Below are 22,652 nucleotides of genomic sequence, written 5' to 3'. Positions count from 1 at the left end.
CCTCCCTCCTCCCTCTCTCCCCTCCTCCCCCTATCCCTCTCCCTCCCCCCGCTCCCTCTATCCCTTCCTCCCCCTTTCCCTCCTTCTCACAACTCTCCCTCAATTCATGGATTGATTCTAATTATGCACACCGCGAAGGAAAGCCAAATACCGGTCCGTTTCTCGCAAACGCATCAGATGAACCTGTCCTGGATATCAGAGTCGTGCAAAGGGTTTTTGGGGCCCTAATACAAAGTAAAGATGGGGCCCTAGTGCAAAGTATAAAGATAGGTCCCTACCTGTTCGTAAAATGTGTATTAAAAAAGTTTTGAAGAGTTTAAAAAATATAACACACAAGACAGTATAATTAAAATTATAGCGGATCACAAATTACCAATTATGTACCTACATTATAGAAAATTAAGTAGATATACATATAAAAGCCAGGTTAAGTAAAAAATTGCATCACCGATTTATAATTTCATATTAAATTTTTTACATATAAAAATTTTATTTAATTTAAATTATTCTCTACTCTTTTATGAAGTATAAATGAAATGAATATCATTTGCACGTACAAATTAAATTAAATAGAACAGACATTAATTTAGAGATAGAAACAATAGAAACAACAAGATAAATCAAGGAGAAAAAAAGATTTGTTAAAACAACTGAAAACTTCACTGATTCAATAAATCCGCAATGTACGGACAGCCGGTTTTCTATATTAAAGCAATAAAGTACAGTTGAATAAAATTAGCGGTTGCAGATAATCATCGTTGTTATAATAGCACAGCACAAATTTGTTAATACAGCAAAGATATAAATTTTCTATTGTTACATTAGCAATTTTCATTGTAGCAAAGAATTTGCTGAATCAACATACTGATAATTGCTTATACAAATATAATTTCTTTGTTGAATCATCAAATCTTCTTAATTAAATATTGAACTCGCTATAGTTTTTCTGAACCATCCAATCTATTTTTTCTGTGATATATTTAAGTTATGTAACGTTAATATAGACAAGGTAAGCAACAAATATTCGACGGATTGCAAAGCTCACGATAAGATTTAATTGCAAAGACAATATGAACATTCTCAAAACAAGAAAGACAAAAATAAGGAGAGAAATTGAGTTAATAATCATACATGAGCGCCATGTTCTTTCGATCAATGTAGATATAAATTAAATCGATAAGATATGAGAGATTTAAATACATTAAATGTTTTAACAATAAGAACAAAGTGAACTTTTGGTTATTCCTTTTAAATTATTGCAACGGGTAAAACTTTGGGGTTCTTCAGCACTGGAGGAATCCCGCTAATGCATGTTGTGCACTTCTCTTTGCACGGTCCTGCAGGATGTGGAACCGTAACACCGAGATTGCGGGAGAATTTGGGATACGAGCGAATTTGCGAACTAACGAGGATGCGAGAATGACGTACCGGACGTGCGTCGGGGCGGACTTGCGTGTATCTGTTGTCGGCCAGTTTGGCTTGAACACCAAACCATCCCCGTTCAGAGGCGAAACGAGCGATTCTCGCGGCAGCGTTAATTAACGGTTGAACGTTTCTCGATAATTACGTCTATGACGTTTAAACAACATTTCTATATCGGTAGCTTTGTCCGCGCTGCAGTAGTCCCACTTTGATAAATTGTATCTGTTATACATTAAACGTAACTCTCTTTTAATCCGAGTTCCTTTTTTCCGTACTTATGCAGTACGAGCTCTAAAGCCGGTTGGATCGAAGTGCTTTCTTCCACGAAGAGAAAGGCCTTCGTATTATTTAAAATGAACTCCGTGAGCTCCCGGCGAGCGTGAAGAACACTATCGAATTTACGTGACTTCAAAGGGTTTACAGATAAAAGGCAGACGGCGATGGACCTGGTACCCGGAAATCGGAAACCTCAGTTACCTCGGTTATCCTTTGATTCCCATCGACGTCGTTCCGATACATTAAAATACATCGTAAACATATATAGAAAAAGTCTAAGCTCGCCGGCTCCCTGTATCAACTGAAAAAAAAAAAAAGCAATCAGGATTTACTATGCGTTTTCATGCGCGAAAACGTATCCCGCGCCGCAAAGCGGCAAACATTGAGCTCATTTAGATTTTACATTGCGAACGTGCTCGTATGATCGATGCGGTTTTCCCACCCGTACATCGATTCTGCGGTATTTTCCTTTCGCCGCAATATCTGAGGAATATAACGCGAAATTGAAGAAAAACAGTAAATATTTGCCCGCCGTACGAAAGCGCACGAGCAATGTAATGGCACGTTTTCTCATCGCACATTTAGCGTTAAATGCGAGTCTCGTCTCTCGTCGACGCGTTGCACCGCAATCTTTGCGTCAGACACGTAGGGAAATAAAAAAAAATATATATATATGTGTGAATCGTCGGCGACTGTAACGACTGAACAGCAGACAAGGAGCCTCTTCTTATATTTTCTATTTGAATTTAATATCCTTATGCAATACTTACCAAACGTGCCTTGTAATTACGATTACCATCTTTCAACTAGTGTTCTACTGGGGATCGTGGCTCTTCTGCTGGAAATCCTATTATCATGTCGGAGATATAACTGCACTGAGAGAAAAAGATAGTTGTATTTACTATAATTTGTAGTTATTTTTTGGAGCTACTATATTTTATAGTTGTTTTAACCATACAAAGTCAATAGTGCTATTAATAATAGTCACACACCCTGTTTGAAAATTTTTATTTTTTTTTTTAATATATTTTTTATTATTACTACCACATAAATAGTAAGAAAAAACAAACGTTAATAAAAGTGGCTTCAAATTTAAAAATGTCAACAATAAGGAGCATTCAGCCACAACGCTAGATGTATTCAGCTATCTATAGTCATATATTTAAAATTATAATTATATATAGACGTTTCGTTCAATATTTGACCATCTTCAGTACAAATATAAAAGAGTTATTACAATAAACACAATTAGATAAAATCTCAGGTCCAAATGAAAAAGTTGATATACACATCGTCAGATGGATTAACATTAATTACGAAATGACATGAAATACGCTGTGTTATACAATAACGCGAAGAACATTTCTAATAATAAGAAAAATACTTATATTCACTATAATTACGATTGTCTATTTTATTTACTTTTATATTTTGATATTTTTATACCATATTAATATTTGAAATTACAATTTATAGTATAATTTTGTCATGCTTGAGAGAACTATCATATATATATATATGGTTATTATTACCAACATTATAACCGTAAACCGACCATAGGATCTCCCCTGATTATAATTATTTTACCATGTAATTGTAATAGTCATAAATACCAAACACTTTTCTTTCAATGTAGTAGTACTGAAATTGCTGAAATTGAAACTTTCATATTGGAACATTTTCCGGCTTCCTGCGGGAAATATATTTCCAAAAACCGGAGAAAATCAACGCGTACATTAAAAAAAAAAAACACTAAAAAATCAAATTAAATTTTGAGCGATTAAACGGAGATTTTTTTCCATGTGTCGGAGATTTGATAAAAAAGCTAATCTCCAGCCGAAAATCAGAGAGGCGGCAACCGTGCTTGTAATCCAAATGAGAAGTATTATACTACGATCTTGGAGAACAGATTCTCCCGGCCATTCAACCCCCGCAATAAATGGCAGTCTGGGATTAAAAACTGGTCGAATCAAAAATCACCAAAATGTTCTTACAGCTAAACCGCTAATCGCGGACGTTGTCGGATTTTTCTCTCAATAATTGGAGATTCTCGAGGGGCGTGGAGGATTAATTAATCAACGTCGTGCGCGCGCTTTAACGCGGAACGTCATCCTCGCGCGTTCACGTGTGCGAGATAAAGAGATAATTGCGGTTAGTTGCGACACTTGGTGTGCTCGTGAACGGCGAAAAGCGAACGAGCTCTTTCTGTGTGAGAGCTGCGGAGATTGATTTTAATTACGCGTTCTCTCCGGAAGCGACCGAAGTGCCGCTCCGTTTTACTATGCAAGAAGACTGTCTCGTTCGCGATAGTGCGCATAATTACAGCGGCGAAACGAACGGACGCGTAAATTACAACTGTAGCGACTGTCACTGTGCGAAATAAACCATCGCGATAAAAATCTAGTAAAAATTTTATACCTTTTTATTTCGAAGGATTTACGTTTTCCTCATTAGAACGCGCGCAAATATTAATCATTAACGCAAACAATTGTGCAAGCCGCCGATCTGTTGCCTTTGAACGTTTCGGTCTCGGAATGGACGGTCCGGGTCCCAGATTAATTTTTATTACTTTAACAAATATATAAAAATTGTTAAATGATTTTACATACACTTTAATACCTTTAGAAAGTATTTATAAGGTTGTGTGTGTGTGTATTTAAAAAAATTATAACCAATTATTTGCTGTTCATAATTTTTCGAAGAAATGAAATGTACAGGACACGAATAATCCAATCGTGTGTTCTAAGAGTTAAGAATACGGAGATTTGGATTGTACGTTGCGAATGCGGTGTCGGATTGACTTGCGTGTCAGAATCCTTCAAAAAGGAACGGTCGCAATCAACTTGATCGTGCGAATTTTATCCGCAGGACGGTCTGAACAATGGCACCACCGGCGTCGAGATCAAGGTGGCGGACATTCAGAACAGTCCGCCGGAATTCTTGGATTCCTTAACAGGCGTGGTGCGTGAGGACGATCCTATCGGGACCCTCGTGATGACCGTAAAGGCCCGAGATGGCGACAGAGGCATGCCTCGGAAGATGATCTACGAATTAGTCACTAGTGAGTATTCGATTTTCTTTCTCTTTTTATCTAGATCATACAAATACAAATTCGTATTCCCATCCGAGTTAAAGTCGAACTTTCAAACTAAGGTCAATTGAATTGTATATACGTGAATTAAACAAAGATAATTTATTATAATATAAAAATAATTTAGATGTTAGACAAATATAAGGCAACCGCACCTAATATGGCTTATCTAAGCTTTGCGCTTTTTTTGTAATTTTTTGCTGAGACCAAAATTGAAAAACTGATATTCAGATTCTTAAGGGAAAACATTTTTAGACATTAATTTGAAATATAAGGCATTTTCAAATATTTACTTAGGTGCCCTGGAGGTTAAGAAAAAGTGATATTTAGGTCAAATTGGGTACACATGTTATATGTTTACCTCTTTTTTATGAAATAGGTGTTAGAGAAATGAAAAATGGATTTAATGTCACTTTTATAATTTTATAACTTTTTTAACGTACGATATATTGACATATAAAAAGCACAAAAAATTATTTTCCAAATAATTAACTTACCTACTTGTCGACTTAACTTTCCGATGTTTAACAGGTGAATTAAAATCCATGGTCTAAAATATCAAAAGTACCAACAGAAAGCATTACAATCGATATGTATACACTTATTGCCAGTGTGTCTAAATTAGCCATATTGATTCTACCTTACAAAGAGTTTCCTCCCTTTAGTTATAAATAAAACGAACATATAAACTAAATACGATGTCGTAAAGTGTAAATAAAGAGTTACAATAATATAAACTGCGGAAATTAATAACCATCACTTGATGGTTATAGACAGCAATAATTTTTGAAATATTAGATCACGACATTCTGCATTTGGCTTCACTGATGACAGATGAACAAACTAAGCAATTAGCTGAGTAATTAACAAAAGTCACATCGACAGCCTGTAAGATGGTATTATTTATCGAATTGTGAAACTATCTACAAACAGCGAGAAGATCATATTGGGTACAGTTACCTTACAATTAGATATACGAATCTGTTTGTACTTAGTATAGCAGTATAATAGATCAAATTTTCATTGATAGAAAGTTTCAACAGATCCACGAAACACAGAATTTCGTAAGATTCATGATTTCGGGTAAAACGACTCGATAAGATTACAGAATTAATTATGGTGACACGAGCTTTCACGTGCAACAATAAAAGACTTTTACGTCACGAATGTCGAACGTCTGTCTTTCCCACAGACCCATTCGATTACTTCCTGCTGGACGACGACACGGGCGAGCTGAGGACGGCGAAGCCGCTGGACAGAGAGGCGCTGGAGAACTCGACGGGCGTGCTCACGCTAATTGTGAAGGCCCGCGAGCTGATCGACGGTATACCCGGGAACGACAAATTGACGGTATCGACGGCCGAGGCGACCGTGACAATTAAGGACGTCAATGACGAGCCGCCCACGTTTAATCGGCGCGAGTACAACATCGAAATCCCGGAGAACGTACAGGACGGCACGCCATTGCCGCATCTGGACATGACTGTGAAAGATCCGGATGTGGTGAGCACAGGGCCAATTCATTACCATAGATCAAATCTGTCCAACTTTAGCTCTGGAGCCGAAATGCAAGGTTGTACCAATGCAAAATTGTATTGAATATTTTTACGTCGACGGCCTTGCGTTTCGGCTCTGAAGCTAAAGTTGAATAGGCTTGCCATAGATATACCTGTCGTACGCGTTCGATTTTAAATGCAGAGCATTTTTCCGTGCTCTCTCTCTCTCTCTCTCTCTCTCTCTCTCAATTCTCGGGATGAAAATGGAACTGGAGCCCGCAGCATCCCGCATTCGAGCGCGGCCAATAATCCGGCGAATGCCGCCGTCATCGAAAAAATCAAGGGTTAATCCGACACGCGCGATAAACGCCTTTGTTAATGTATATAGCATTTACATTAATGTATTCGGCTTTTTGTAAAGCTCCCGTATGCTCGCGCGTAACAATAGCGAACAGTCGAAAAGGTGTCGGGCGTATACAACTCGGTTATTAAATATCCGCACATTAATGGCAGTACAAAATGGAACGGCAAGGATAAATAATTCATGATGCGTTATAAAGCTTCAATTAAATATAATTATTATTTTGTCGCAGTCGTATTGATCGTTGGATGCTGCTAAACGTATTTTCATTGGTTACGTTTAGCAGAAAAAGCAACTGTTGTAAAATTCTTTAATACGATTGATTTGTATATTTAGAGATTTGTATATTCAGTGAGGAACTAATAAGGGAACATTCTAAATTGCAAAAATGATGTCGAAAAACTAACATTTCCAGTCGAAAGATCATATTTGAAATAGGTATTTTAGATGTCAACAAATCTTAGGATTTTATACTTGGCTTGGGCCGAAACATGTTTGGCCATTTTAATTTATATATTTCAAGAATATTAAAAAAAAAATTTTTTTAATAAAAAAATTGAAGAGTTTAAAGAGGGCCATCAGATGAACTTACCTGATCATAAATATACTTATAAGATGAGGTTGATTTTTTTCATTGGGCCCAAAATGGGTCCTGGACCCAAAATCTAAGTAGCTCTTCTGAGGGTCTCTTCAAACCTTTATAACTTTTATTTAAAACTTTAAAAAAATTTTGTTTGAAACATGTATTATTCTCGAGATACTTTGTGCCTAATAAGAGAACTACACGAAGTATTAAATTCTGATTTTAATGAAACTTTGAATACATATAGGTTACATAAAAAGATGAATTATAAAAATATTAGTTGTGTGGCGGAAAAACGGTTTGAAGGAATGAAATCACCTTTTATAGGCAACACGGGTTTTAGCTTTATTCGTCATATCTTAATTAAAAACTTCGAGATATCAAAAAATATTTTATATAAAATTTTTACAATAAAATTACCTCGTTCATTCACGTCAATAATATTTTTGAAAAATAAAATTTTTTTTTATTAAAAAATTGTTTATTAAAAACATTATTGACGTAAATGAATAGAGGTAATTTTATTGTAAACCTTTCGTATAAAACATTTTTTGATATCTCGAATAGTTTTCGAGATAAAACGGAAAAAACTCTCTGAAAAAACCGCTTTACCACATAAGGGGTGATTTCACCCATTCAAATTGTTTTTCCATCGCAACGGACATTTTCTAAATTCATCTTTTTACATAACCTCTATATATATATACAAAGTTTCATTAAAATCAGAATTTATTACTACGTATGGTTCAGTTGTAAGTTAAAATAGCCAAACATGTTTCGGCTCAAGTTGGGTACAGAATCCATAGAATCTCAAGATTTGATCTAGATCTCAAGATCTGAACCTATTAACCTATTTCAAATATAGTCTTTCAACTGATAATGTTAGTTTTTATATCACTTTACAATTTAAAACGTTCCCTTATAAGGAAAAGACCAATCATATTAAAGGATTTTGCAAAGCTGCTTTTTCTGTTGAACGCAGCTATTGTTCCGCGCGTAACGCGTTTCACCTTGCTCTTTCGATCGCGGGAGATTCTATCCAGCACACATCTCGCGAAGAGGGCTAAGCCCATGACATTTTCACTTTAAGGGCTTAAACTCCGTGTTCTCCTTGCGACTGGAGGACATAACGAGTGCGTTCACTGTGGAGCCCGTCTTGGCGACTGGCAGCACGTCCGTGAACATCCGCGTTACAAACGGCTCGCTTGATTACGAAAATCCTAATCAACGGAAATTCATTATCCTGGTAAGTCAGTTGGAAGTATTTACCTCTCTCGCCTTTTTCAATTAATTTTAAAATAAATTAAATCAATAATCCTTTCAAAAGAAAAATAATTCTTTCTTCACACTGAGAAAAATTTCTGGTTGAAAATGAACGAACCAGAAGATTCTGATCATATCAATCAGAATTCTAATTATTTCAACTAGAATTATAATAGATTCAATCAGAATGTTCTTGATTTGTCCATTTTCAATCAGAATTTCAATTAATGCAACTAAACTCTTTTTCCTGTGTAGAAGTGATGTAAAATAAATAGGAATTAATATAAAGCATAAAACGTAACGTAATCTGGTGAAAATAAAATTTACTTGATTGTTAATAATTAATTAATTAATTGTTTCATATTTGTTTACGATTTAATACAATAATCAGAAAGATATCAAATGATGTTTCTCTTTCTCTTTCCGAGGCAATTAATTATATAAGCCGATAATGATACGCAAAAATTGCGCGGAAAATAAATGTGTGACGTGGTGATTATCGTTATCAGGTCGTTGCCGAGGAAGTCCACACGAATCCGAAACTCTCGTCTACGGCGACGGTAACGATCTCCATCACGGATGCAAACGACAATGCTCCTTCCTTCGGGAGCCCCACGTACACAGCTACAGTGTCCGAGACGGCGGCCCCAGGGAGCCCAATTATAACGATTACGGCGAAGGATCGCGACAGCGGGCGGTAAGGGCTCGTTAAGCTCGCGCTTTGTACCGTGAGACATCAAAGCACGTTCACCCTTCATTTACGTCGCAATTCTCTGTTCCGCAGCTTCGGTACCGCTGGCATAGTCTACCAATTACTTGGCCAGGGCGCGGAGCACTTTGCGATCGACAAGAAAACCGGCACCATCACCGTCGCACCTTGCCCGACACCCGGCACTTCACCCTGTCTGGATTACGAGCAACAGACGGAGTACTTTCTCACTTACAAAGTAACCCTCATAATCACGATATTAATAAGCCTGATAATATTATTATATTTGAAAAGCAGAAATAATATAGAACTGCTCGAATTTTCCATTCATCTAGAATCTAGAATATATATTTTTCAATACGTTTCGACGTATTTATTGTAGAAGGTTTTATAAACGAGCAAAAACTAAACGTAGAGATTTTATAGTTGAGCAAAGATTCAATAAATATATTTTTTTAGGCGACAGATGATAATGGGGAAGGACAGACAACGAGCGTTTCGTTGCGCATCAGTCTGGTAGATGCGAACGATAGTCCGCCGCGTTTTCTACAGGACAAGTATCGTGCGGTAGTGGATGAAGGTGCAGAGAAATTCGAGCCCGAGCTGAAGGTGCAGGCGCGCGACAAGGACAAGACGTCCAAGATCACGTATGCTCTGGTGGGCGGTAATGAACTCGGCTTGTTCGCCGTCGATCCGGATACTGGCGAGATCACCATCAAGAGCCCAGTTGACATGACCAACGCCACCCACGATTGGATCGGTCTAACCATACAGGCGAGCGACGGTATATTCGTCGACTCCGCGCTCGTCAACATCACCGTCCGCGACGTTAACAACAACGCGCCCATGTTCCCGCACGACATATACACGGCCAGCATCGCGGAGATATCGCCGATCGGTAAGTATCTGGATTATCTGGATTACGCTTAACGACGATCGTGCGTGTCCCCGATTGCGCAATTACGAGCAATCTCGAGGGTGTAATCAAGGTCGCCGGATATGGGATATCTGCTTGGAACGATGTCCGTCAGCTAAGAGGACTTACATTCTCACCGCGAGACATTTCATTACCATTTACTGAACTAATCTCGGCAATTAAGTTGACTGTGGTAGTTGACTGTATTCGTCTTTTCAGGAACTGTCGTGGAGGAGGTAACCGCGACGGACGCCGACAGCGGAGTTAATGCGGAGTTGGTTTACAGAATACAGAAAGGAGCTTTCGACGATTTCACCATCAACGAAACCACCGGCGTCGTCACAGTATCCCGAAAATTGGATTACGACGAGAAGAACACGTATCATGTAGAAGTCATAGCGTTCGACAAAGGTAATTGTCATCACGATTGATAAAAAAAATTAAATGAAAAATAATGATAGTATTAGTGTTAATACACGCTCTGCACAAAAGCTAAATTTTTTACTTTATGAAATGCAATTTAACGTGTCGCTAAAATTATTGCAATTGACTCTATACGCTTACTCGATTTTTGCGTTTTATTTTAGGAACACCGAGCCTGACCGGAACGACGACGCTGATGATCGAAGTGGAGAACAGTAATGACAAGGCACCGTATTTTACGCCCGAAACGCAGTTGGCCGAAGTTACAGAGGACACACCAATAGGCACCGTTTTCACAACATTGAAAGCCACAGATCCGGATAGCACGAATCTTGAAGCTTTGAACTTCGCTATTTCCGAGCCAATCACCGCTATTGATAGAAATGGTCAACGCGTCAACGACAGCAAATCTTTTAAGGTACGGAGAATTTAACGAAATTTAACTCTCATTTAGAAAATTGTTTTGATCCATATAAATTAACGTTCTATCCACATATATGTATAAAGATAAAAGAATTTTTTTGTGCATGTGGTAAACATACACTATATATTTTTTCGTAAAAAATCTATATTATTCAATTTTCTAAATTCTAAAACATAGTAAATAATTAATACGTTTGATCAATTGTATATTTTATAAAGCATATGATTTATAGATAATGTGTGTGCGTGTGTGTGTATGTGTGTGTGGTGTGTGTGTTGTATTATTTTTAAAGTATTTCCTTATTTTCAGCTAGCTTATTTTTATCTTTTTATCATATTTATTTTCGTAGGACTTCTTCGCAGTCGATCGCGCTACCGGACAGGTTTCTGTCGTTCGAGCTTTGGATCGTGATATAGCGGCGACGGTAAGCGTTACGATTGTCGTAAGCGATACCACGGCACCTACGTTGCAGCAGGGACGAGGTAAATAATACATTTTTCCATAAAATGATACAAAATATTCTTTGTCATTTTTGACATGCATCATACAATTTTTAATAGGTAAGCTGGTAGTTACTATCATCGACGTGAACCACATGGCGCCAGAATTTCTGAAGCCGTGGACTCGAGAAAATCCACGATATCTGATAGAGATGCAAGAGGAGCAACCTACTGGTGCTGTCGTGGGTGCTTTTACGGCAACAGACGCTGATAGTAACATAGCGGGATACGCCATCGATCCGCCAAGCCCTTACTTCAATATTGATAATATTACCGGTAAGTTGCTCGTCGTGAGTCCCATGTCAGTTTCACGTAAGCCTGTACTAAAAGTCACCGTCGAAAATCAATTTGCTTACTCAAGCAGCACTTTACTATACGTAAGTGACATATTAAAGTAATCTCGAAATCATTTCTGTGAATAGAGAATGTTTAAATATCTTTGTTTTTTCACCGTATTATTATTATTACTCTTTTCATTGAGGAATAAATAAATTAGGTAAAAATGATTGATAATAAATCGGGTATATCCTAACGATTTTATGCGAGATACTAAATTTATATTTTTTACTAGCAAAAATCGATCTCTTTCAAATATACCTTTGTTTACAGGGATTGTAAGAACTAGTCAGGTGATCGATTATGAAGAAACAAAGCAGTTGGAATTCACGGTGGTTGCTTATGATTCCGGAGTGCCTCAACTTTCCACGACTGCGAAAGTTACCGTTACTGTGATTAACGTGAACGATCAGGATCCAAAGTTTGAGAAGGAGCTATATAACGCGTCAGTGAAAGAGAATTCTCCGCCTGGCACTCGCGTTACCGTCGTGAAAGCTACGGATGGTGATGAGGGACTTTTCGGCGATGTCAGTTACAGCTTGATTGGAGAACACGCTGCTGACTTTAACATCGGTAAGTTAACAAATACGATCGATTACATAGCTCTGGTTGTAAAATATAAAATATTGTACCAAATAAATTAAATATATCTATTACTTCTCTTTTATATTAAATATAAAAGCCTTTACTTCGTTGGATTTTTGATCATCAATATAAAATAATAATAAGGTTTAATTTTTTAATATTTACACGACTTTATGCAATTTTTAGGACATGAAACCGGAGAGATTACAGTAGGCGCTGCTACAGTTCTCGATAGAGAAGTGACGCCGGAAATCACCATAACGGTGATGGCCAGCGACGGCGCCCATATAAATTCTCGGCGAAGCACCACCGTGCCAGTGGTTGTCAAGTTAATTGACGAGAATGATAACAGACCAATATTCTCACAACACAGTTACAGAGCTTCTGTCGCGGAGAATTTGTCCGTTAATCCGCCGGCACCTATTTTGCAGGTATTGTCATCTAAAATCACCCTGAATAATCCCTTGAATAAAATAATGATTTACATCACAAATAGATAAGAATTTTTTCAAGTATAATCAAGCTTTTCTTTAATATAGAAAATGTTTCGAAAAAATTCTATAAAACTTAAAGTCAATCTTTTCATAGAGAAAATGTCAAGAGAAATCATCCTTTTCACTTTATAATGTTTAACTTCCAATATTCTTTGCAAGATTTTTAATATTAAAACATATATGTGTAAAATATATAATATATAAAATTAAAAAAAATTTTTAAAGTTTATAATAAAATTAACATATTTATGATGTTTTTTAAGGTACGAGCGGCAGATCAGGACGAAGGAACAAACGGCGAGGTCTGGTACACAATCATCAATGGAAACGAGAATGAATCGTTTTCATTAAACCGCGAAACTGGCATCCTGTACCCCGCAGCCGCCCTCCTCGGCAGAGCCGGTTCTTACAGGATCGAGGTCGAAGCACGCGACGGCGCCGGAAGTGGTCCGCACTCGGACAGATGTTATGTCGACATAAGAGTCACACCTGTGAATCAGCATAAACCGCAGTTCGTAATGCCGGAACTGACAAACGCGACCGTGGAAGTGCCAGAAGTACGTACAGAAGAAAGAATATTTCTTGTCAAGAATAAATATAAATAATCAATATAATATATGAAATATTAATGTAATATATTAATTGATGGTTAATTTTCAGAATGCAGGTGTGCCAAATTATCTAATATTAACTGTAAAAGCAATCGATAGAGATCCTGGCGAGAATGGTCGTGTTAGCTACCATTTGAAAATCGGTAATAGAAACGTTCAGGAAACTGAGGAATTTTCTATAGACCAAGAGACCGGCGAACTTCGATCGAAGATCATTCTCGACCGCGAGATCAAAAGCAAATTTGAAGTAAGTAATATATGAAACCATTTTCTAATGAGCTCGAAATTCTATGAACATTTTCTTTCAGCTTGTTCTTGTGGCAGCCGATCATGGTAGTCCTACAGCGTACGAAACACTTCGTTTATTAACAGTTCAATTAGTTGATACAAACGATAACGTGCCGCAATTCTACGAGGAATATAATTTCCATGTATCCGAGAATCGACCAAAGGATTATTTCATTGGCAAAGTTACAGCAGAGGATAAAGACGAAGGCAGACATGCCAAGGTTTATTATTACATAGAAGCAGGTAAATAAATAATATACACAAGATATCTAAAATCACACTTTTCTTTTAGTTATACCTTATAATTTCTTGATAAAAAAAAGCTATTTTTCGATAAATATGTTTTCACAATTTAAAGGTTCAGATATCTTAAGAATGTATTATTTATTTATTTTTTAAGGAAACGAAGGATACGCCTTTTACATGGACAAATCTGATGGCAGTATCTACGCGAACAAATCATTTGATCGCGAGACAAGAGATAAATATATTCTTTCTATTCTTGCGTCCAACGATCCCGATCTTTACATCAATCCTGCGCAATCTGGCCGACCATTGACTCACAATCCAGAACACGGACACGTGAATGTAACAATAACTGTGTTGGATGAAAACGATAATCCGCCCATCTTTGAACGCAATGATTATTATGCCGGTGTGAATTCCATGGCGAACATAAATGACTTCGTGACCAAAGTAACTGCCTCCGACTTGGATGTCGGAGACAATGGTACTCTCCATTACTATGTCGCCAGCGCGAATCTTTACAAATATAGCTCGGAAAAACCGAGCGGCTCGATAGTGCCAAGCCCGTTCAACGTCACGCAGGATGGTAAACTCGTTACGAGCGGATACATGGCGGAATACAATCAAGACAGATTTATCGTCGAAGTTATCGCCAAGGAGACGGCCATTCCAGAAAGATACGCGATGACCAGAGTTCATGTACGCTTTTTGCAATTGTCAATGTTATTATCTAATATTAGTTTCACATTAACACCGGCTTTGTGACGTGATATTATTGTTAGTATTGTATATTGTATATTGGTTTGTAAGATTTTTTTACACAATTGCTTTATTAAATATCTTCATTTTACAAATTTAATTAATTTTTATTTTTTGTCAAGGTATGGGTGTTTGAGCCATCTCAATTAATACGAGTCATACTATCCCGGCCTCCGGAGGAGGTGAATAGCGAACGCGACGAGATCGTTTCAGAATTATCCAATGCTACACAAAGTAGAGTCGTAGTGGACGATATTAGATATCATGTTGACGCTTCTGGACATATCCGCAGAGAATGGTAATTACACGCAAATATAATTCTTTCTGAAATTTTTCTGTCAATTTTTACATGTATATCATATGTATATATATATATATATATCGCATATCATCTATATGAAATAATTTTTTAGGTGCGACATGTATTTGCACGTTGTCGAACCGAAAACTCAAACTATCGCGCCAATACCTCATGTGCTCAAAGTCATTGATGCGAAGTATGATTTTTTAAAACACTACTACGCTGGGTTTGCCATAGAGAATGTCGTGGTAAGTACCGTGATATCGCGATTTAAAACTGTAGAAATGATTACTTTATAATAGTAAACTAGATAAAATAATTTTTCTTGTAGTATAACAACCGATAATATTACTAAAATTATTGAATATGTGCATAAAATTTACAATTATTTCAGCCCGCATATGCTGGGATTCAAGAAGAACCATTCGATCCTGCACTCGCTGCTTTAATAGCTCTTTTAGTTGTTCTACTCGTAGGTGCGGTTACTGTTACAGTCGTTTGTTGCTGTCTACGCCATTGGTAAGACTACTAAGATTTCAGACATGTTCTTATCTTACTCATTTATTCAATACATCTACATCAATGATGCTTCAGGGTGATAACTGTGCCAAATGATATACGTAAGAAGGACGGCCTAATTAAGAAACAGATCATTGACGAATTGAACACAACGGAGAATCCTCTATGGATCGAGCAGTAAGTCTTATTTCTCGCGCATGCATGACCTTACATGTGATATATGACGAAGTATTGTTCTTGATTGTAGAAAATTGAAGCTCTACGAGGAGCAGGAGTTAACGATGCAAGTGTTCAGCGAGCCCGAGGGCGGTCTCGGCGGCGAGAGACGCGGCAGTGGCGTAAGCGTCGGCATGGGTGATACATCCCAAGATAACACTTACGCAACCATCCAACATCCATTGCCTACGAACAGGCATCGTCCGACCACGCCGGATTACCCGACGCTTCCAGGAAATCATAATGTAAGTAATGCTAATGGATATTAACGGTAAAGTCGTCTTATAATACCGCTTTGTTTCACAGACTTAACTCTGATTAGTGATTCTCTCTTTGAGATCATAGTTTTAGCTGAAAGGAGTGTTCTGAAAATGACGATAATCAATATCAGTTGAACGATATTGGAATTAAGTAATGAATTACACGACTTGGAAGTAATAAAAAGGGCGTGTGCATTATATACAGATAAATAGAATATTTGCCCTCTCTAGTGTCTTTTTACTTTAAAAATCAATACATAAAAAAATTGTCATCGTTAATAATGCATAATAGATGTCAGTGCAATTGGTCTCCGAGTTCTTACAGAAATTTAATAATTAGTAAAGGTAGTGATTATTGAATTTTTTTTTTAAGTATTAAAAACACCATTATTTATTGTTGTGCTTTTAATACTCGAAGTAATTTCCAGTATTAAATTGTATTTCTGTAAGGGCTGTGAAGCATAATTCTTAAACACGCAATTTGTTTTTATGCTTCAGTTATACGAATCGGCAATGGGTTTTCAAGGATCAACGTTTCAGCCTTCCCCGAACGTGATGCCGCAACTGACGGTCGACCGCGACGGCCAGCCCCAGTTCGTTTCGGGGCTAATATAAATCAGCTCTGATACATGGGCACACTCAGCCCATCCTCTCCTCCTCCCTTTCTATCTTTAAATAAGCTCCGTCGCCGTACGTTGTACCTCTTTGTCCGCGGCTCTTTTTCATTGCACGCGCCTCTTCGGAGCGTACTTCGGGCGACTCGCATGCACACACCTCTTTGACAATAACCGAGTTAAATATTGGTCGGGTTTGTCTTGCGAGTAGACGCGTGTACGAGAAGAGCGACACGACACGACATGACATGAAACACGAGACACAACATTCGCGAGATCCGCCCTTTCTCACTTGCGTGACTTTTGCCATTTTCAGTTCAGACTCTTCCGCGAGAGCTTGCGAAAGGACTCATGATGAAGAGTGACGACGAACGACACAGTCAATATTACTGGAGTAATTAATCCCTGTAGCTGGTGTGTGCATGTATATATGTGTGCGTTGCCAACCTGGGGTCCCGTCTGACTTTATCGTTAGAGCTACTTTTTAGAAGAATCAAAAAAAAAGCAAAAGAAAAGAAAGAGAGAAGAATATAAGCTAGGTAAAATAGATACTGTGTGTGAGATAACTCGACACGACCGAAGCTTGGCACGACAGATATATGTATATAAGTGAATGTGTAGATTCCGTCCAGCCCAGTTTTTGTATTACTTTTCTCGTTAGTTTAATATTTATGCGTTTCCGAGGTACGTACGTGTGTTCGAAACGCGAACGCATCTTGTACGTTTTACAACGATCACTGCCACGTTTCTGGCATCTACGCGATACGGATTGCTGTATTTGCTGAACGAACAATTGCGTCATTGTTGCTACTCGCACAACGGAACGTTTATAATCAAGATAGTGTGTATAATTTCTAAGTTAGTACTGTTAATTTCGTGTTAGTATATTTATTTAAGATAGAATATTAAATGACTGATATTTTCTCTTCTTTCCAAGTAAACTGTGATTTGATTGCGCCCAAGTATGAGTGTGATGATTTAACTCGTAATGATTTTGCACGAGTCACTGGCGGTGGGCGGACATAGTCATATCATAGTTAGATGAAGTAATGACGCTCGCAGCGAATTCCAGTGTCATTACGGCGAAATAATCTTGCCTTCGAAAACCATGTCGACTTTACACTTTAATAGCGACTTCACAAACCGTCCTCGGCTGAGAACACAGAGATCGTGACCTTCGGGAATTCCCTGCGGATGCCACTTTCCGTAAAAAAAAAAAAACGTATCGCAACTACTCGATAACAACAGTAACTTAACTTACGATCGAGTTATTTCTAAGAACATTTAATGTAAAACTATTATCGGTATCATGATATTACTAGATGGTTATGAATATTCCAGTTAGCAAAAGTATCTGTTTTATTAATTACAAATTTATTGTAATATTGTAACATATTTTATGTAAGTCATTAATAAAAAATATTCATACACCAGATCTTGAATTAATCTGTAAAATATATGGACCTGTTTGAGATCAACTGCTTTTTTTTACTTTTATCTTGGCATTGTTCAAACAATTCAAGTCCTAGGATTTCTAGGATAGTTTTCAGTTTGTTCTTTTACTTCCTCAAGATTGCTTTCAGAGCCAAGTTGCTGAAAGTTTTTGTTTTTTGATTTTGGTGTAAAATCTAATATCCGAACCAGTGATTCCGGCTGGTCGAGCCATAATTTGTATCCTTTTTTTGTAGGATACTTTTTACTATTCATGCAAGTTAAACACATCCATTTGACACCCTTTATGGGCTTTGATACTAATCTAACTCTTGCTGTCTCCCCAGGTATGAGTGGACTTTGACAACATTTACATACAGTTCTTTTCAAATTTGGTTCCCTAAGATAACGAATCGTTAACACAACTCCTGTAAATAATTCCTTAAAATAAATCATCTAGAAACTTACGTGCGCAATACTGCCTTCTTAGCACAAGCAAACATATGGTTACCAAGGTAAGATGCCATAACTCGATTCTTTAATGCCATTAGATGACTAGCCTGTAAGGAAATATTGAATCACAATAACGTCATATGTTTCTACATTATTTTATCAAGTAAAAATTATCATAATGGTTAAATAAATATCGCTTATTGATGAATAATAAATTTCATAATTATTCATACCTGATATAAATAATTCATTCTATGAAAAACGTCTTTGTGCTGGCAAATTTGATTCTTTTCTATAAATATGTATATATGTTACAATAAATGTATATATATTTAGAAATATTTTAATAATATTTAACTCACTCATTATAAAATTTATTATTTATTGCTCCAACTTAGATCGATAATCAACAGCCTGACAATTTATATTGTTGAACAATAACGTAAACTATTCAATGTGTCAGTAATCAACTCCTTAATAACAGTTTCACACTTTTAAGGTTAGGTTGAACCGGTTGGGTTAAGTTAGATTACTTCCGTGCGGGGACTATTTGCAGCAAATGGCAGCTCCTTCTCATTTTAATGATACCTGCTGGAATAAATTTTTTGGAGATTAAACAAATACGAAGGCCAGAGCAAATGATAGCAAATAACAATTTTATTTTTCTCACAATACTTTATTATTAAACTTTTTAATTAAAAAATTCTTTGTTAAAAAATATATATAAAATCCGTAAGGACTAATTTCATTTTTAATTCTAACATTTCGTTTGTTACATGGTAACTGTATATAAAAAAAAATCATATATCTAGCCAAGTAACATTAGAATATAAACATTATCCTACACACTTTATATACCAACAGTATATAAACATGTGTATTTATATTTTAAGAATTAAATTAAACATAAATTCATTTAAATAATTTAATTTATTTTCCAATCAATATTTTAATCATTTTTATTACACTGTCGTAATATACTAAACAGGCATATCTCTCTCTCTCTCTCTCTCTCTCTCTCTCTCTCTCTCTCTCTCTCTCTCAACGCAAATAATAGATATATCTTTTCTTTTTTACATTGCTGAAAAATAGAAGAGCGGAAAATGTATATGGAATCGAGATTATCTCCTCAATACTTTTGTAATTTGTTTTGAATAATTTGATTTTTGCACCGATACGTTATTTATAAAAGCCTTTCCCATTCAGGATTTCTGAATGTAAAACTGATTCTAGATTTCTGAATACAGGCGTTGCGATACCCTTGATGGTATTCCTCTGACTTGCATTGGAAGAGTCCGATTCTCTGGATTTAGTTTTACATTTCCATGTCAAGTTCGGCGTAAATTCAACTTCCATATCAAGTATCTCTTCAGTATCAAAAGCACCGCCATTCATCGAATTCTGATTATCGTTTCTAAAAGGAAAGAAAAACATCATGAGCAACTATGTTCGATTAATGTTTGTTTCTACCAATGTAGATCAACTTTAATCTTGGTTTCATTTACTTTTTATCTTTTTCTAATTCTTAGAGAATTAGGAAAAGATAAAGAATAAATTAACTGAAACTTGTTCAAATTATAAAGTGTAAGCAAAAATATAGTACCGTGAATGATTTTCTTGTCCACCATTACTCTCATCATAGTGATAACCATATTCCGCTAGAACAATGTCCAAATTGTCGCACTGCTCTTTTAAATCTTTGTACATCTCTTGTGACTGTTTCAGTAACTGATCTGTCTTATCCAAAGATGGTTCCAATTTTGATTGAAGTTTTTCCATCTCTGCCTATGATTAATTGCACAATATATATAATCAAATGCTCACTTCACAATTTCTTCATAGTTAATACATTACTCATAATACATGATATCTTATTATGATATGATATATCGTATACTAAGGAGCAAGGATATAATTCAGGCTGCGTTTCAAAATTTATTACCAATGCTGCAAATTTGTAATAGGCGTAACATGAACAATGCTGGCAGTAAATTTTCAAACATATTCGTGGAATAATTACTTAGCAATATAACCAATGATGTTTGAGTGAGTAGGTTTGACTATGGTAGGAGTATGTTGGAGCATGTACACACAGTGACGCAAACAGATCTTAAGATATAGATTTTATCATATCAAAATAATAAAAAAATTATTAAACGATTATAGATTATTTTAAACCATATTTAAAAGTAATACAACAAATTTTTTTAATGACGGTTTACCATTTGGATTATAAGTTATTTCAAAATAAGTAGTATTTTATATAACAATAGAATAATAACAAATAAATAAACTAAAAAATGTTATTCAATAAAAACAAAATGTTATAAATGTAACGTTTATACATATATAGTTTATTTAAAGTAAAAATATTAATTAATATATGTTGGGTATGTCTATCAAATATATCATTAAATGAAAAATACTCAACCTTCCATTGTCCAATTGGATCTTTAAAAATCCAGACAAATTTTCAATTTTGAATCATTCTGCCTCAAATTCGGTCTCATATAAAAAAAAATACAAAAATATTTCGAATATCATTTTAAATCGTATTTTTGAATATTGAAAGAGTACAACACTTTTTTCAAACTTTTTAGATTCAAAAATCCTTTGAAAAACACAATCAGGCACAAGTGACCCGGTTAAGGAGTAGAATAGCAGTAAAAAAAATGTTGAATCATATAGGAAATGGTTTAATGGTCACATAGGAGAATTGGGGAACGCAAACTCCGAGATAATATTAACCGAACAGTATTTACACCAGTATTCCGTATAGTCTCCCGCAACCCCTCCAAATAGACACTAGTCTCAGCCGTACGCTCGGCGTAGCCGCCGATGAGAAGTTGCGGAGTTTTCCAGGTCTTAGAAAGTCTCTCGATGCCTTCATCGATATTGCGTGTTTTGCTTCGTAATCTGTCGAAATAATTCGAGCACGACGCAAATGTACTCTTCTCCATCCTTTGCTATCAGCTACACGCTGTTACACGCCAATGACTGCCAATGACTGAAGAATGGCTGACTTTCGGTTTGTTGTTGTTTACTACAGAATTAGAGGCCAGAGATGCGACATTGCGTCGGTTGGGTTAGGTCATCATCACCATTTTAAAGCTCCAGACACAATGGGTGCATTCAGTACTACGACCGCTCACTGAGCGCTCAGTGAGCTCTTGTATCTGTTTGGTCTATATTTTCAGATCTAACGGAATATGCCAATCAGATCCAAGAGCTCACTGAACGCTCAGTGAGCGGTTGTAGTACTGAATGCACTTAGTGGCTGCGTTCAGCAGAAAAAGCAGCTTTGCAACTACTGTAAAATTCTTGAATATGATTAGTTTATTTATACATTTAGATTATTCTTCAATATGATTGGTCTTGCTCCAATGAAACTAAGAGCAAGACCAATCATATTGAAGAATAATCTAAATGTATAAATAAACCAATCATATTCAAGAATTTTACAACAGTTGCAAAGCTGCTTTCTCTGCTGAACGCAATCAATGCGAAGGAATAGCGATAGCGATAGAAATAATCTGATTTCAACCTATCAGAAACTGTATAATCCAATATATCTGATTTCTGAAAGGTTGAAATCGTATTATTTCTATCGCTATCGGTATTCCTTCGCATTGTGTCTGGGGCTTAATTTAGTACTTATAATCATAAGGTGCCTTTTCATGCTGACGCTCGACGCTCGTTTTCAGCTATTTTTAATGTCAAAATAAGTCACAAGATCAAAATTCATTGAACTTATATAACACTGGAATGGGCATCGAGGAAAATTTGTGGCCGCTTTTGATGTATTACAATATTTTGGGAGGACGTCCTTATGTACTTTGATGAAGCTATTTAATTTGTTGCGGCTGCAAAATGCTAACTTCATATTAGTGTTTTTACAAATGTTGGAAAACTTTTTTGCAGTAGATGCCATATACGTTAGTAAAAACCAAGAGACGCGTTCAATATTCGTCTCGTCATTATAATCATTTTTATTAAGCAGGAGTTTCTTAAATAAATATTTATTTAATTATACTGATAACACAGGTCTGCAAAATTCACTTTTTTTTTTTTTTTT

At 36.3% G+C, this 22,652-nt stretch overlaps 3 protein-coding genes across 6 annotated transcripts in view; 1 reads left to right on the top strand and 2 right to left on the bottom strand.

The window, feature by feature from the left end:
* Cad87A (cadherin 87A) overlaps positions 1-17,208 on the top strand; it is a 257,421-nt gene extending 240,213 nt beyond the window's left edge. Inside the window, exons 8-30 of the mRNA XM_018512442.1 lie at positions 1,344-1,533; positions 4,567-4,759; positions 5,982-6,292; positions 8,320-8,475; positions 9,002-9,189; positions 9,277-9,439; positions 9,661-10,099; positions 10,337-10,528; positions 10,705-10,958; positions 11,314-11,446; positions 11,525-11,740; positions 12,074-12,373; positions 12,572-12,816; positions 13,143-13,436; positions 13,540-13,737; positions 13,799-14,021; positions 14,179-14,723; positions 14,906-15,081; positions 15,197-15,332; positions 15,479-15,603; positions 15,679-15,780; positions 15,851-16,064; positions 16,578-17,208. Coding sequence (XP_018367944.1) covers positions 1,344-1,533; positions 4,567-4,759; positions 5,982-6,292; positions 8,320-8,475; positions 9,002-9,189; positions 9,277-9,439; positions 9,661-10,099; positions 10,337-10,528; positions 10,705-10,958; positions 11,314-11,446; positions 11,525-11,740; positions 12,074-12,373; positions 12,572-12,816; positions 13,143-13,436; positions 13,540-13,737; positions 13,799-14,021; positions 14,179-14,723; positions 14,906-15,081; positions 15,197-15,332; positions 15,479-15,603; positions 15,679-15,780; positions 15,851-16,064; positions 16,578-16,694 — 5,110 coding nt within the window. The 3' untranslated portion in view covers positions 16,695-17,208. The remainder of the gene's footprint in view (positions 1-1,343; positions 1,534-4,566; positions 4,760-5,981; positions 6,293-8,319; positions 8,476-9,001; positions 9,190-9,276; positions 9,440-9,660; positions 10,100-10,336; positions 10,529-10,704; positions 10,959-11,313; positions 11,447-11,524; positions 11,741-12,073; positions 12,374-12,571; positions 12,817-13,142; positions 13,437-13,539; positions 13,738-13,798; positions 14,022-14,178; positions 14,724-14,905; positions 15,082-15,196; positions 15,333-15,478; positions 15,604-15,678; positions 15,781-15,850; positions 16,065-16,577) is intronic.
* Positions 17,209-18,104: 896 nt separating this feature from the next.
* Positions 18,105-19,020, bottom strand: Rpp21 (ribonuclease P protein subunit Rpp21). The gene is made up of 4 exons (XM_018512504.1): positions 18,940-19,020; positions 18,811-18,869; positions 18,593-18,684; positions 18,105-18,524 (listed from the first exon to the last, which is right to left on the bottom strand). Exons 1-4 carry the CDS (start codon positions 18,941-18,943, stop codon positions 18,212-18,214), a joined length of 468 nt encoding a protein of 155 aa, XP_018368006.1. The 5' UTR covers positions 18,944-19,020; the 3' UTR covers positions 18,105-18,211.
* Positions 19,021-19,092: 72 nt separating this feature from the next.
* On the bottom strand, positions 19,093-21,717 carry LOC108764329 (uncharacterized). 4 transcript variants are annotated; one of them, XM_018512502.1, is made up of 4 exons: positions 21,340-21,717; positions 20,181-20,362; positions 19,837-19,991; positions 19,093-19,168 (listed from the first exon to the last, which is right to left on the bottom strand). In XM_018512502.1, the coding sequence occupies exons 1-4, from the start codon at positions 21,535-21,537 to the stop codon at positions 19,107-19,109; spliced, it is 597 nt and encodes a 198-aa protein (XP_018368004.1). In that variant the 5' UTR covers positions 21,538-21,717; the 3' UTR covers positions 19,093-19,106. The 4 variants fall into 4 exon arrangements, 3 of the variants coding, with proteins under 3 accessions (XP_018368004.1, XP_018368005.1, XP_018368003.1); XM_018512503.1 differs by having other exon boundaries at positions 19,093-19,165; XR_001940266.1 differs by having other exon boundaries at positions 19,147-19,168; positions 19,655-19,991; positions 21,340-21,716.
* Positions 21,718-22,652: the final 935 nt, after the last annotated feature.

Source organism: Trachymyrmex cornetzi, unplaced genomic scaffold (assembly GCF_001594075.2).
Source record: "Trachymyrmex cornetzi isolate Tcor2-1 unplaced genomic scaffold, Tcor1.1 scaffold412, whole genome shotgun sequence".
Lineage (NCBI taxonomy): Eukaryota > Metazoa > Arthropoda > Insecta > Hymenoptera > Formicidae > Trachymyrmex > Trachymyrmex cornetzi.
The sequence above is the reverse complement of the archived record's forward strand: the minus strand, read 5'-3'. Positions and strand labels throughout refer to the sequence as shown.